Here is a 12946-nt window from a genome sequence, read left to right on the forward strand (position 1 = left end):
TTCCTGTTAACGGCCTTTAGGTTTAAGGCCTTTGTGGTAAAGGCCGTTAGATTAAATGCCTTTAGGTCAAAGGACTTTAGGGTGAATGCCTTTAGTGTAAAAGTCTTTAGGTCAAAGGCTATTGACAGCACGTAAGGGCCTTAAGTGCCCACCTTAACTTTTTTTTTGCTGTGCAACAATGTGTGCATAACCACGGATAGTGTTTACACCACGCAGGAGTTTTGAAGCTTTTGAATAAGGCGAACAATACGGAGGAAAATTTTACTTTCATCGTTCTGTTCGACACTTTCGCAATGCTCAACCCACTTGTCTCACAGCACGAATACGAGATGTTGGAATTGTTGCGTTGTTGGAACCAGCCAGCCTTTGCAAAAGTTAAGCTGGCAGCTTTTTTTTTTTATAAATACATTAACGATATATTGCAGGCATTTAGCGTGGTCGCCGTACAGAGAACGTATGGATGTTCATATATATTTCCATATCATATGCGCTCCATATTCCCATAATTCCATACGAGCGATTCGTCTCGAACGTTTCAGTAGGGTCTGAAAACCTGCGCTGTTCGCATTGGATCCAAATTTTTGTAACAGCGCCTCCCTTCCTCCTCCGCAGGGCCCAGAGCCAGCTATGGCACCGGCCAGCATAAGTCGGACCGTTGTAGCTGTGTTGCTGTGCTGGATCGCTGAGGTAAGTTTGCCTGGCGTCTGGATGTAAGGACTGGATATTATATTGCAACTATCACATTGATGGACCGTAAAACCGGCACGTTGGCAATGAACAGTCAGCAATGACCTGAAGAAAACGATGCCTAGCAAACCTTCAGCAAATTTTGAAAGTACCTCAAACTACCCATTGACTACATGTTGAGCGCAATCGCTTGTAATCCCCTCTGGTGAAGCTTGCTACAAATCATATTGCTCGTCTAGTGTAAAGTGAGATTAATAATAAGTAATTATGCGCGCGTGTACACTAGGCGAGCGTCAGAAGTTATCCGTCAGTCCTCCTGCGCGCAGCACCGAGAACTTTATTTCAAAATGGTTTCTTTCTGATTTCACAATTTTGCTTGTCATGAGTTTGATTATAGCATTTATATAATGAAGCTATTATAACTGCGCTTATGGCAGGTTGTCCAATCCGCTTGAGCAATCTTTTTACTTCTCGATGTGTATGTTCGTGCCACCCTTGTTGCAAGTGCTTTAATGAAATCCCTAATATGAGGCCACGGGGCACTCTTCTCTTTCCGAACATTCTCTTTGATGCTTAGTTACGCGCAAGTTTTCGAGTTACGAACAATCAAAGCTTTCTCGCGGCCTTACCGTCGATTTTAGAAGAAGAGTGTGCTTTATTGCTCGCCCCTGCAATTACAGACTGCACGCCTACAATTGCAAAAAATTTAGTTTTAATTTTCTGCGTGTTTCTGCTTTTTGTTGGTTTCCTGTTAATGTGAAATGCGCTAAAACTGAATATAGAGACGGTGTAGAGAGAGAGAGAGAGAGAGAGAGAGAGAAGTGTTTAACAGGACACCAAGCAACTTAGCTCTGACGTGATGTAGAGCGATGAAATAATATTAAGGCTTATTATCCCACACACTGTACTAGATAATGGCAGGATGCCCGCAGTAAAAGCAGCTTTTTGGAAGCATAACAACGCAATGAACACATCTCCTTAACGTTTGGAGGCCATACAGTGGCTTGGAATATGTACAATACGCATTTGTAGAATACAGATGCGACAAACACAACTCCGAGGCAGAAATTATGAACAAGTGCCTTTTTCGGCGGGAAGTTGTTTACGAAAGCAATTTTTCGCATGTCGTAAGACGGCACCATAATGATCAATATAACCGCAGATCTCCCTCAGGAAGCTTTCAGTTTACTATTCATTTAAAAAAAAGCACCCCGTTAGTTTTTTGTGGCAGTCTTAACTACTCGGTGCAAGCGCAGGACACATTTGCAAAGCAAGATTTCGCTACGCATTGGAAGATTGAACCATTCCCATCAATATGTTCGTAACAGTATCTCACGATATTCCACAGTTGCCTCACAATTAAAGGTGGTGTCCAATAAGGCTGGGCTTGTTTACGGTTATACGGCTCAACAATTATACAGTGATGAATAGAAGCAGTTCAATGACAAAAAAAGTTCAGGAAGGTGACGGATCAGGTTAGTGCATATGCTGACCCGAAAGACGCAAGTTCCACCCCCGCCACGGCGGTTGCATTTCAATGGAGGCGAAATCCTAGAGACCCGTGTACTGCGCGATGTCAGTGCACGTTAAGGAACCCCAGGTGGTCGAAATTTTCGGAGCCGTTCCCTACGGCGTCTCTTATAGTCGCTCTAGGACGTTAAACCTCCATAAACCATAACCCATCATTTTCGGAAGCGTTGCAAAATACAAAGTCACAGAGAGAGCGACAGAATAGGAAGAACACTCGTGTCCGTGCAGCGCTTTCTCTGCAGCGTTTCTGAAAACGGCAAAAAGAAAGTTGTTGAGAAATACTCCATGAGACAAGTCATAGTACAGGCTCCACTAACTACACCGTCAATAGATGCTGCGTTGCAACCGTTCGAATCGTCAACTGCCGTAATCGCGCATCGCAGAGGTCGGCGGCAGGGCCCTCGTCTTCCAACAGGCTGGACGAACTGGAGCGGCCCTTCTTCAACATCGCTCACATGGTGAACTCCATCAAGGAGGTGGACCAGTATTTGCGGCTGGGCGCCAACGCCATCGAGGCCGACGTCACCTTCCAGAGCGACGGCACCGCCAAGCAGACCTTCCACGGGAGCCCCTGCGACTGCTTCCGCAACTGCTACATGCGCGAGAACCTCGTCGACTACCTCGAGTACATCCGCAAGGTCACTGGCACAGGCAAGTCCGCGTCCGTTCAGGGGACACCGTGCGCAGTACAGACTTTCCAAGATGCGGACAGGCCTGACAGAACGCTTCTCGGCACCACTATTTGAACGCTTGTCGAAAACAACCGGTTATTCAAAGCTATTGCATTAGCCATTGCCTGAAAATGTTTGAGCCTTCTCTGTCGATTATGTCACATGATCTGTGAGCCATGTGGTTGGGCTTTACCCATCACCAGCTTAGTCTGAACAACTCTGATGTCCACAATTGTCTTGTTTTGTACCAATTTTACACGTTGTAGTTTTATACTTATTTTACAGCAGTCGACTGCCCTCAAGGCATACAAGGCACTCTTTGCCTACTTGAGAGCGACTGGATTGAGTGACAAATTGTGACAGCGTTGTGCGCGTGTGTGTGTGTTATGCCTTTTTCCCCTTCTCTCTTCCTCCTTTTAGTCCCGTAATACCTCTTCCCCAGTGCAGGGTAGCCAACCGGAACACCTTTCTGGTTAACATCCCTGCCTTACCCTCCTCCTCTTTATCTATCTATCTATACTTATTTTCATTCTGCACTCTAGTGACTTAAATTTCGTGCTGCCCAAATTCACCAACTATGAGGAGCAGTTTCTAATGAAGGCTATACGAAGTAAGCGTGTAGTACGAGTCAATATGGGCTATTTTTAATGATGTACGCGTCCAGAGAAAATTGGCATGGCGAAGCAGTAAAGACATGGCTCCTGACTTCTTTCCTGCACTTCCGTTTTCAAAGCGGATGCCAAGTACAAGAATCGAGTCGCCCTGCTGTTCTTGGACTTGAAGGTGAGCGACCTCCCTGCTCCAAGCAAGCTTAAAGCAGGCAAAGACATCGCCAAGAAGCTGCTGGAGCACCTTTGGTACAACGGTGAGTAGCAGCTGCAATGTAGAGCTAAAATTTTAAGACGCTATCTAAAAAGTTGCTGGTAACACCTTTCTAAAAGGTAAAAAAGAATTAAACGCATTAGTTACATTACGCAAAGGACAATTCCGGGAACAGCGTTCTTACAAACAATGATACTTTGTTACTTTACTCAGTGTCATCTGAACCACTGCTGGGCGTCTTTGCGAACTCTTTTGACAGGATTAACGGCAGTCATAAAATATTGCATGCAGTCCATCATAGGCTTCTGTCTCCTTGCATATAGAACAGTAAGAGAAAATACTGACCAACTGTATCAACAAGTGTAAAGGCACTTCGACTTGAATGTGTTGTCCCATCACTCCTTATTAAGAGCGGCATCTTTTGCCATCGCTATATTTTTACTAATGAGCTTTTAGTTTACTAGTGGGAGAAATACACATCTTGTTCGACCACGACAACAGACGCGCAAAACGCACTTGAAGGACCGAAAAAGAGCAAAGTTCTATGAAACATAGGTGAAAACTAGGGCATGACATTTGTGAAATACGTACGAAAGGTGCATAGCGCACCACTTCAGCCTTCTATTACTATCTTGCACTGTGGGCGATACGCCATCTCATGGATGGGTTGGCCAGCGAGATATCAGCAACCTGTTTGCAAGAGTCACGCCCTTCACAACAGGAAGCGTGTAGCGGTGCTCATTTTCGCAAATTTATTCGAGTGCTGTCACATGGAAGATTATTTGTGTCTGGTTTAGCCTTAATTAACATGCTTGAATATTGTGATTCATCATTGCTCTGGTGGTGGCCATTCACGATCTGACCTTACGTATGATGAAAAACCAGTAGCTTTGTGAATGTTGGCCCAGGTGCATGACTGAAATGCATATTATCGCAAAACGCCTTAAACTCCTTGCAATGGATAAATTCAATCCTCTGAAGTTCGTAACTGTTGATAAACTGTCACCAGAGCTGCTACATGATACCTGGGAGATAAAGACATGCACTGTACTCTTCGATAAGCAAGAGATACTAGGCCGATGAATACCTACTACACAGTGGCCTAATAAAGATAATATTTATTACTTCTCTCTGTGTCACATTTAAGTTTATGCACGAGAAAAAAAAGGCTTGAAAACTGCAAGTGCGGAAGAAGATTTATTCGATCATAAATACTGTAGATCAAAAGTGTAATATTGATGAAATCGAAAATAATAATATTAGCATAAATAAGGGTTCGACACCACCAGAACCTAAACAATAGGTATACCGGTTGTTACAAAGAAGGAAGTAATTTTCAAAAATGGGATTTTGAGGCAAAAATAAGACTTTTGCGCCGTGGTATTGTCAGGGTTGGTGGACGCCAGAAAACCGGTGAATAATCTTAACTAGTAAGATGGGGAAATAATTTCAAATAGTTAACTTTTTACCTATTAGGGTTAGGCGTCTAGTTGCAATTAGAGATTTGTAGCCGGCCGTTAGAAACCGCCATATCAGTTTTTGGAATTTCGATAACGTGATTACCCTTATCGCTATGGCTCGACAAAATCTGGCAGCATCGTGCGAAATGCATACGCTTTCGAAAGCATGCAGGCAAAGCAACCCTTCCAGTGCGCGTAACTAGTCGAAAACGCCAAATTTTGTCGAGCCACAGTGCCAAGGATAATCGCGTTTTCAAAATTCCAAAAACTGATATGGCGGTTACTAACGATCGGCTACAAATCTCTAATTGCAACTACATGCCTAACTCTAGTAGTTATAAAGTTAATTGTTGGAAATCAGTTAACCAACTTATTAGTTAAGATAATTCACCGGTTTCCTGGCGTCTGCCAACACTGGCAACACCATGCTGCAAAAGCCATACACATGTAAAATCTTCGTTTTTTTTTTCTCGTTTTCAACAGTGCTGCGCATTCCTCGCGTAAACTTAACTGAAAGAGCGTTCTGCCACATGACAGACGTGTGCTGCTAAGCAGCAAGCTTTATCTAAACGGATTTGATGAATATGTCAGGCATTAACACGGTTGGCATGTGAGCCGTTAGGTGTTCAATGAAAACATGATATAATGCTATAAACTGTCTGGTATTGCCGCAAATAAATACCATTTTTCACTTTCACTTCGTTTCTTTTGTGCGCACACTTAAAAGTTCACTCTGGTTCCTTTTGCTTCTTTCGATCCTCATTTTCCGCCCAGCGATGACCTTCCTGTGCTTATAAAGGTGCGGGAACATTCATAACCTCTTAGGCGCATGGAGTGGAGATAGTTACAATATTTCCTAACACGCTCTGAAAAAATTCCTTGACATATTGCTAAACTGGCTTTGCTGCTTTGTATATCTGTTTCGCAGTGAAGTCACTAATACTTTCATGTTTGTGATATGTGGCAATTGTATCGCATTTCACTAACACCATGCAGGATATGAGAAGGTAAAACTGGAATCAGTAGGTACGTGACTCGCCGGCGTCAGTGAGAAGGCCAATAGCAATACAGCCATTTTCCAACCATTACCCAGTTGCGGAACTCGGCCTCTTATTAGCTGATCTGTGCTTTTCCTTCCACAGCACAGAACGGTTTAGTTATAAATCGCACAGGAAAACCAACTCAAGCATGTTGGAAACAACCCTGCTACAACCATCTAAAAACTAAACGCAGCCTTTGCGTAAGAAATTTCTTGATGGAAATGCGTATTACGGATGTCTCCAATGTGAAAGGAACGACCAGCTTGCACACAAGAACGAATTCTGTTATTTTTGCGGTAAAATTTAAAATATCTGATGGCTGTGATGTGTCCTGAAGAAAAACTTCTTTAAAAAACAAGAAAACATTTGGTTGTTAGTCATGGAGTAATAACTGCTTTAATGACCACATTGTATCCCCTTTCATATCTTAGCTACGTGTACATATTTTTAGCGTGATGCATAAAGGCGGCAGTCACAATCTTGCCGCCGTATAACATTCTTATTTTTTCTTTCACAGTCGACGTCAACAACACTGTGAACGTGCTTTTGTCTATCGGACACGTCACTGACAAAGATGTTTTCAAAGGAGTCATCGAGACCTTGATGAAGAATGGTGATCCGGCGATTGCAGAAAGGGTTGGTGAGTAGCTGACCTGCAGCTGTTCACAGAATCTTGTAAACAGTGGGTTTAAACATTGGAAATTCTGTGAGGGAAGCAGTTCTGACTGTCGGGTACCGATTTCGCTATCTTTTTGATATGGTGTATAAGTCGGACCAGCACCTCAAGAGGGATACGATAAAAGATGTACTAGAACCTCATATTTCACCACTATGTTTTGCGAAAAAAAATCACGGTAGTGTGTGCCTTGTCTTTTGTTACATGTGTGTTTTCATTCCAATAATTTTTAGTGCCAAACTCCGGCACCGATTATTCTATGCAGTAAAAAGGTTTCGTTTTGCGACACAAATCAAGGAAAGCAAACGCAACTTCCGCCCTTGGTTGATATGTGCACTAACTACGGAAATAAAAAGTTTGACGTTATGTTTCAGCTAAGACACAGCGTACGACACGGCGTGCTTCGACAGTTCACTGTGTGAAGAACGATACATGCGCAAAGAAGCTTGCAACCTTCAGTGTGAACAGCAAAAATGTATCGCCAGTAGCTTACCCGCAGGCTTTAGTTTTCTATTTGATACCAAAGATTACTTGTGTGAATAATAGTGGATAACCGCTGCACGCTGATGGGAGGTCTAGGTTTTCTGTGGGAGCGCATGCAATGAGCATAAAACAAGGAGAGCATAAAAACTAGAATAAGATCTTGATTACGTACACAGCTTCCGCTGTGTAATTCATGCTTGAAGAGCCCATTTCCCTATATGGCTAAGGCTTGTATTAGACTTTATCTCATGCATGGCGCTTTTCTTGCTTTGAGATTAATGCTGGGGAGTTATGACTAGTATTTTAGAAGTACTTCTTGCTGCGCGAGTTCCTTCACGGTTTCAAAGTGACAACAAATTGCGCTAACACAAAATAGAGACACGGGAGACGAGGACCAATCTATGTCACTCTCCCTCGTCTCCTGTGTATGCATTTTCTGTTAGTGCAGTTAGTTTTCAATACCATTAGGTTACTGTGCACGGAGCGCTTGTAACTGCTTGCGTTGCCTGTCATTTTTAGAAGTCGTAATGTTTTCTCAGGCAAGATCATGGGAGCGGCACTGTCTTTTGCACAGACAGATCTGATAAGTTTTATTGTTGAGCAGTGCTCTCAGGGACACCAACAGTATTGAGGTGATGCATTTTTTTATCTGTTGCGAGTAGTACTTCTTGTCGTGCAGGCCAAAAGTGTACTGTGTTCATGGTGGGTGAACAGCGCAACAAAGGCGGGACAAAGGCAAGACAAGCGCTGCCTTTGTCCCACCTTTTTTGCGCTGTTCACCCACCATGAATGCTTACCAACTCGCCCAAATCTCAGCTTTACTCAGTGTACTGTGTACTGTGAACGGCACTGCTCTGGACGTGCTTAGTAACGTGTGTATAGCACAGATAGAAGTCCTGTACTTTCTCAGTGAGAACAATTGGTTACGCGGCGTTAATACAGCCCCAGCACACACACAGGTAATTTTACATCGAGTTTAAACCATCATTCTTTTAGTTATAGTATGTCTAACAATTAAACTAATTCATGCAGTACACAAACGTAAGGCTCATCTTTCACTTATGTCCTGCATCAATGGACTATATATCACTGCACTGCATTCCAGATGATCGTCGTAGGGCGAGACTTTCTAGCTGCGTACTGTAGGTTTAGCTACAGGAATACCCATTTGGAACATGTCCTCTCGTCATTCTGCGCAGGCTTCGACGTGGGCCTCAACGACCCTCTGGAGGACATCTCCAAGATGTACAGTGAGCTGGGCATCGACCACAACCGGTGGCAGGGCGACGGCGTGTCTAACTGCCTGAGCCTGTTCCGGCCAGCCAACCGCCTCAAGCAGGCGCTGCGCTACCGGGACTCGCGCACTGACCGTAGCTACGCCGACAAAGTCTACCATTGGACCATCGACCTCAGCTCCGCCATCCGCACCTCCATACGGTACGATTATTGCACGATCATACGTGCAAACGGGTAATCACATCTTGCACTAAAGTGCAAAACGCCTCTGAAAACTTCTGGTAACACTCACTTTCGCTAACGTTGTAAAACCAAGACGTATAACGAGACGCGCTAACTAAATAATTCGTGCGGTGATAAAGAACCACATAGATCTCGCGTGGACAATGCGGTTTCTGAAATTGCTGCAGAGATTTGCAGGCCAGATACCTGTTCCTGCGGCCGACCTCTCCACATTTCTTGGCATTAAACCTTTATCTCTCTCTCTCTCTCTCATAATTCGTTTCCTCAGTTGGAAATTTCGCCTTTAGGATGGGAGGACAACCACCATTTTTCCTTAAATCTGGCTTTGGCGTGCGTGCAAAGGCACTGATGTGCTCTGTCATGCCAAGGGGGCTGCCGCTTTTTCACCGCTCTACTCGTCAACCGAAGGCAGGGCCACTTTTCAACATAAACACTGTTCATATCGGAGCGCGGCCAGAAGGGAACGTAAATGCTAATAAAATGCATTAAATGAAACGAACGATATTTACGAGCAAAACCGCAATTCGTTCAGAGCTAGGCTATGTGTACCGAAATATGGTGATGCCGGTGGAACATACATCAGTTTCACTGCAAAACGCCGTTTCGTTTCATTTCACATAACCTTTCTTGCTAAGTAATAACATGCCTGATTCTGCCTGTGTAAGGCAATATCTGTTTGCTTCCAGCGTTGTCTTATAACACATTTAGTTCAGCTGCCGTTCCCGTTAACACGATGGGGCTTTGTATCCCTAGTTCAGCGGTTTATTTGCCTTGCCCCTCACCTCTACGCCTTTTGTCGTGGGCTATGGATCCCCACATTCATAGTTTTTGTTTTTAATAATAGCGTTCTCAGTTATTTCAGCAAACCTAGCGCATACATTCTCTATAAAGTCGAAACGCTCAGAACAGTTTCCCATCATTTCTTGAACACGCAGACTCGGCGTGGATGGAATCATCACCAACTACCCGGAGCGAGTGTCTACTGTCATCATGGAAGACCCGTTCAAGCGAGCCGTCAAGCTGGCCAGTCCGCAGGACACACCGTGGAAGAAGGCCAACGTCGAGCTCCTCATGCCCGGCGGCGGAGGCAGCCCCTTCACAGCTGTGCTGGGCGACGTGTCTGAGGTGCTCCAGCAATTCTGGGCCTACTTAGTGACACGGCTGTCGGGACACATATTCCGCCGGCGCAGCTCTCGAGAGTATGACGCCATCGCAGTGGATCCGCCCATGAGCCCTCGAGAGCTCGCTGAACAACGATACTATCGGTGGCTCCACAAAAATTTTGCCTGAGCCAAGTGATGATACTAGGCGAAGTGGCTTCGCGGACGGACCTTCCTGGTGGGATGCTGACGCTGCCTGCGCTACCTACGTTGCCGGCGTTGCCTGCGTTGCCTGTCAACGGCCCATCCGACTCTACTGGCCCCTGATTGTCCGGCCATCTCACTGCACGCACACACAAGAGCCCGGACAGGAAGGCGATCAAAAATATCCTTCAGTTTAGTGCCGCGTTTTCAGTGGCTGGAGGCTCAATAATTGTTCAGAGAAGCGATCATTCTCCAATGTTTTCGGCATACGGTAGTGAGCGGCATCTAAAGAAAAACCTGCGACAGATTAATTCTGTTAGGGCCACGAATTAAGCTCGAGTGTTGGAATTACTGAAAAATTGGCCATTTTAAACTATTTTATTCGAATCATTAAGCCGAACATAAGTATTGAGAGCGCTGCTAAATCACCCTAGGGAAGCTGAAAAAAGAAGTGTGCGCCGTTTGACCACTCCCTTTAGTAAGCTGGCTGTTTGATTCAAGGCTCACTCATCCCTCCCACTCCGCGTTGATCATAATCCAATCTCATGCGCGTCTAAACCTTTCTAAATCAAAGACTTCCTTCGGTTCATGCGGTACCTCGTGCAATTGCTGTATAGAAAGCAGACATATTTGTGTGAGCTGCGCTAGGCTAGCCATGACAATAACACGTGCACTTGACGTGTCAAGGAACTTGAAAAGTCTTGTCAACTTTAAACCGTGCATATAATTTGTGGCTGTAGAACTGACCCTCCCATCGCGTGCATGAACACAGTGTCGCATACATTGATAATCATACTTTTTCTCACATCATTTGCTCGAATGTCATATGCGTGAATTACATTACAAGCAGAAATTTTTGTATAACACACTTGTTGAGTCCGCCCTGTAGGTTTTCAACATAGCATTTGCGTGATTTTTGGAGGAGTGGCCTGAAGCGTGGAATAACATTTTGTTTTATTCACCATGAAAAAACAAACAAACTAACAGATGATGTTTTTGCCCCGAAGGTTGACTGCCTTTTCGTGTTTTCTGGCTACCGGTTCATAACATAATTCTATTTGTCGTCCAAAATAATGATATACTGCCTTAGCTGAACCGCTGACCCTGTAATTCAAGAAATCAACGCGTAAATTTGGAGCTAGTACCTGCTTTCAAGAGGCGTACACGTTTTTGTTCATTCATCTTATTGTTTTTTCAGGAAGAATCACATTCTTTTTGTTTGAAAGCAACCCTCTAGAATGGTTGCCAGTACAATGTGGCGAGGTCGTTTTTTATTGCATTTGCAGAAGTTTGGCCACCGCGGCTTGTGTTGCAGCGTAGGGCTGTCATATCTTGTATACAGCAACCGACGCACTTGGAGTTCCTTGCCCCGTGAAATTTAAACTTGTCTTCAATTGAGCACTATTAACTTTACAAGCTCCCTGGAGCACAGAACAACACAGCGGAACACGTTTTCATCACACCGTCTCACGTTTTTCACAATTGCCTGAGAAAAATCGAGACCATATTCCACTTTTTCTGCAGTCAAGGACAAATGCATTTTCACTATCAGAAAGCGATGTTTCTTTTCTTGTAAGAGCGATGAGAAGAAGCAGAGTTACAACCGTTGAGCTTAGTAGTTCAGCACGTAAATGTGACATGCGTGGTTTATTGGCATGATTTTTAAGTGCCTTTAGTGAACCTAATTTTCTCGACGACTCCGTCAGCTAAGCCTACTTGTTAACGTGCTAACTTAAATGAAGAAGGAAAAGTGAGTAGGATTTGTGTTAGAGTTGTAGTTAGCTTAAATGCATGAAGCCCTGCAAGGATTTATTGCGAAGGCAGCTTTTTGGCGACAGTGGCTCCCGAGTGGTTCTTTTGTGATGAGGCCGCGAGACGACCGGAATTTCATGTCGCGTCATCTACAACGTTGTACAGTTATTTATTTAAATTATTTCGTGTCTTGTGAATCATGCGATGTTTTAACCGACTCTCTCCAAGTCGCGAGACATACGACCACCGTGTGGCTTTCAAGACGCCTATTGTGTGCGCTGACGCACTCTCCGACTCCCACCTTTGGACTTAACAAGTGGGCGGTTGCTGCACCTGTAGCCCTGTGAGATCGTTATGCGACCTCCAAACATGTGCATGGTTTGAACTGTAAATAAACATTGTTCGCTGTCTTTGTACTCACTCCTTGCGTCCTTTGTTCTTGTAGCATTAAATATGCAAGATTTGTCTACCAATGCACACTCACATTTTGCCACACTATAGGTCTATTTTTTTCCAAAAGCAGCCGATGAGTTAACTTAAGAAAATATGGAGGGGATACTTAAGCTCCACCTTAAGAGTATGAGGCGATAGTGTAATGGATTAATTCCCACATATGCAAAAGGTCATTCTCAACTTTGCATTCATAGATCCCTGGGAGTGCACACACCCCTTCTATAGCAGTAGTGCAGCAGGTAAGTGGTGTGCCACTGCCCTGCGATGGCAGGTGCTCCCAGCGGTGGGCCTTGTGTGGCGTAGGTTTCTCTTCTCGAGCGACCAATCATTATTTTTACTGTCATCTGCCACGGTAGGCAGTTTTCTCACAATCCAGAGGGCAGGTTATGATGACGCCGCAAGGTCACGTGACCTAGGTGGCCCACCTGTCTCCTAGGCTGCTCTCTGGGGACCGATTGCCAGACCGATGCCCGTAATTATAAGAGCGTTAGCTCTTATTCATCACGTTTCTCGATTTCTTGGGGTCTGCTACCACCTCCCTTAGGAGTGGAATTTTTCAAGTCCTAGGAATTCAAGATGGCGCCCCCCC

At 44.6% G+C, this 12946-nt stretch overlaps 1 protein-coding gene across 2 annotated transcripts in view; it reads left to right on the forward strand.

The window, feature by feature from the left end:
* Positions 1 to 12323, forward strand: part of LOC144136633 (dermonecrotic toxin SPH-like) — a 44197-nt gene extending 31874 nt beyond the window's left edge. For both annotated transcript variants that reach the window (XM_077669133.1, XM_077669134.1), the window contains exons 2-7: positions 613 to 687; positions 2601 to 2868; positions 3622 to 3753; positions 6728 to 6850; positions 8569 to 8806; positions 9784 to 12323. In XM_077669133.1, the coding sequence (XP_077525259.1) occupies positions 628 to 687; positions 2601 to 2868; positions 3622 to 3753; positions 6728 to 6850; positions 8569 to 8806; positions 9784 to 10138 (1176 nt within the window). In that variant the 5' untranslated portion in view covers positions 613 to 627 and the 3' untranslated portion in view covers positions 10139 to 12323. The remainder of the gene's footprint in view (positions 1 to 612; positions 688 to 2600; positions 2869 to 3621; positions 3754 to 6727; positions 6851 to 8568; positions 8807 to 9783) is intronic.
* Positions 12324 to 12946: the final 623 nt, after the last annotated feature.

Source organism: Amblyomma americanum, chromosome 6 (genome assembly GCF_052857255.1).
Source record: "Amblyomma americanum isolate KBUSLIRL-KWMA chromosome 6, ASM5285725v1, whole genome shotgun sequence".
NCBI lineage: Eukaryota > Metazoa > Arthropoda > Arachnida > Ixodida > Ixodidae > Amblyomma > Amblyomma americanum.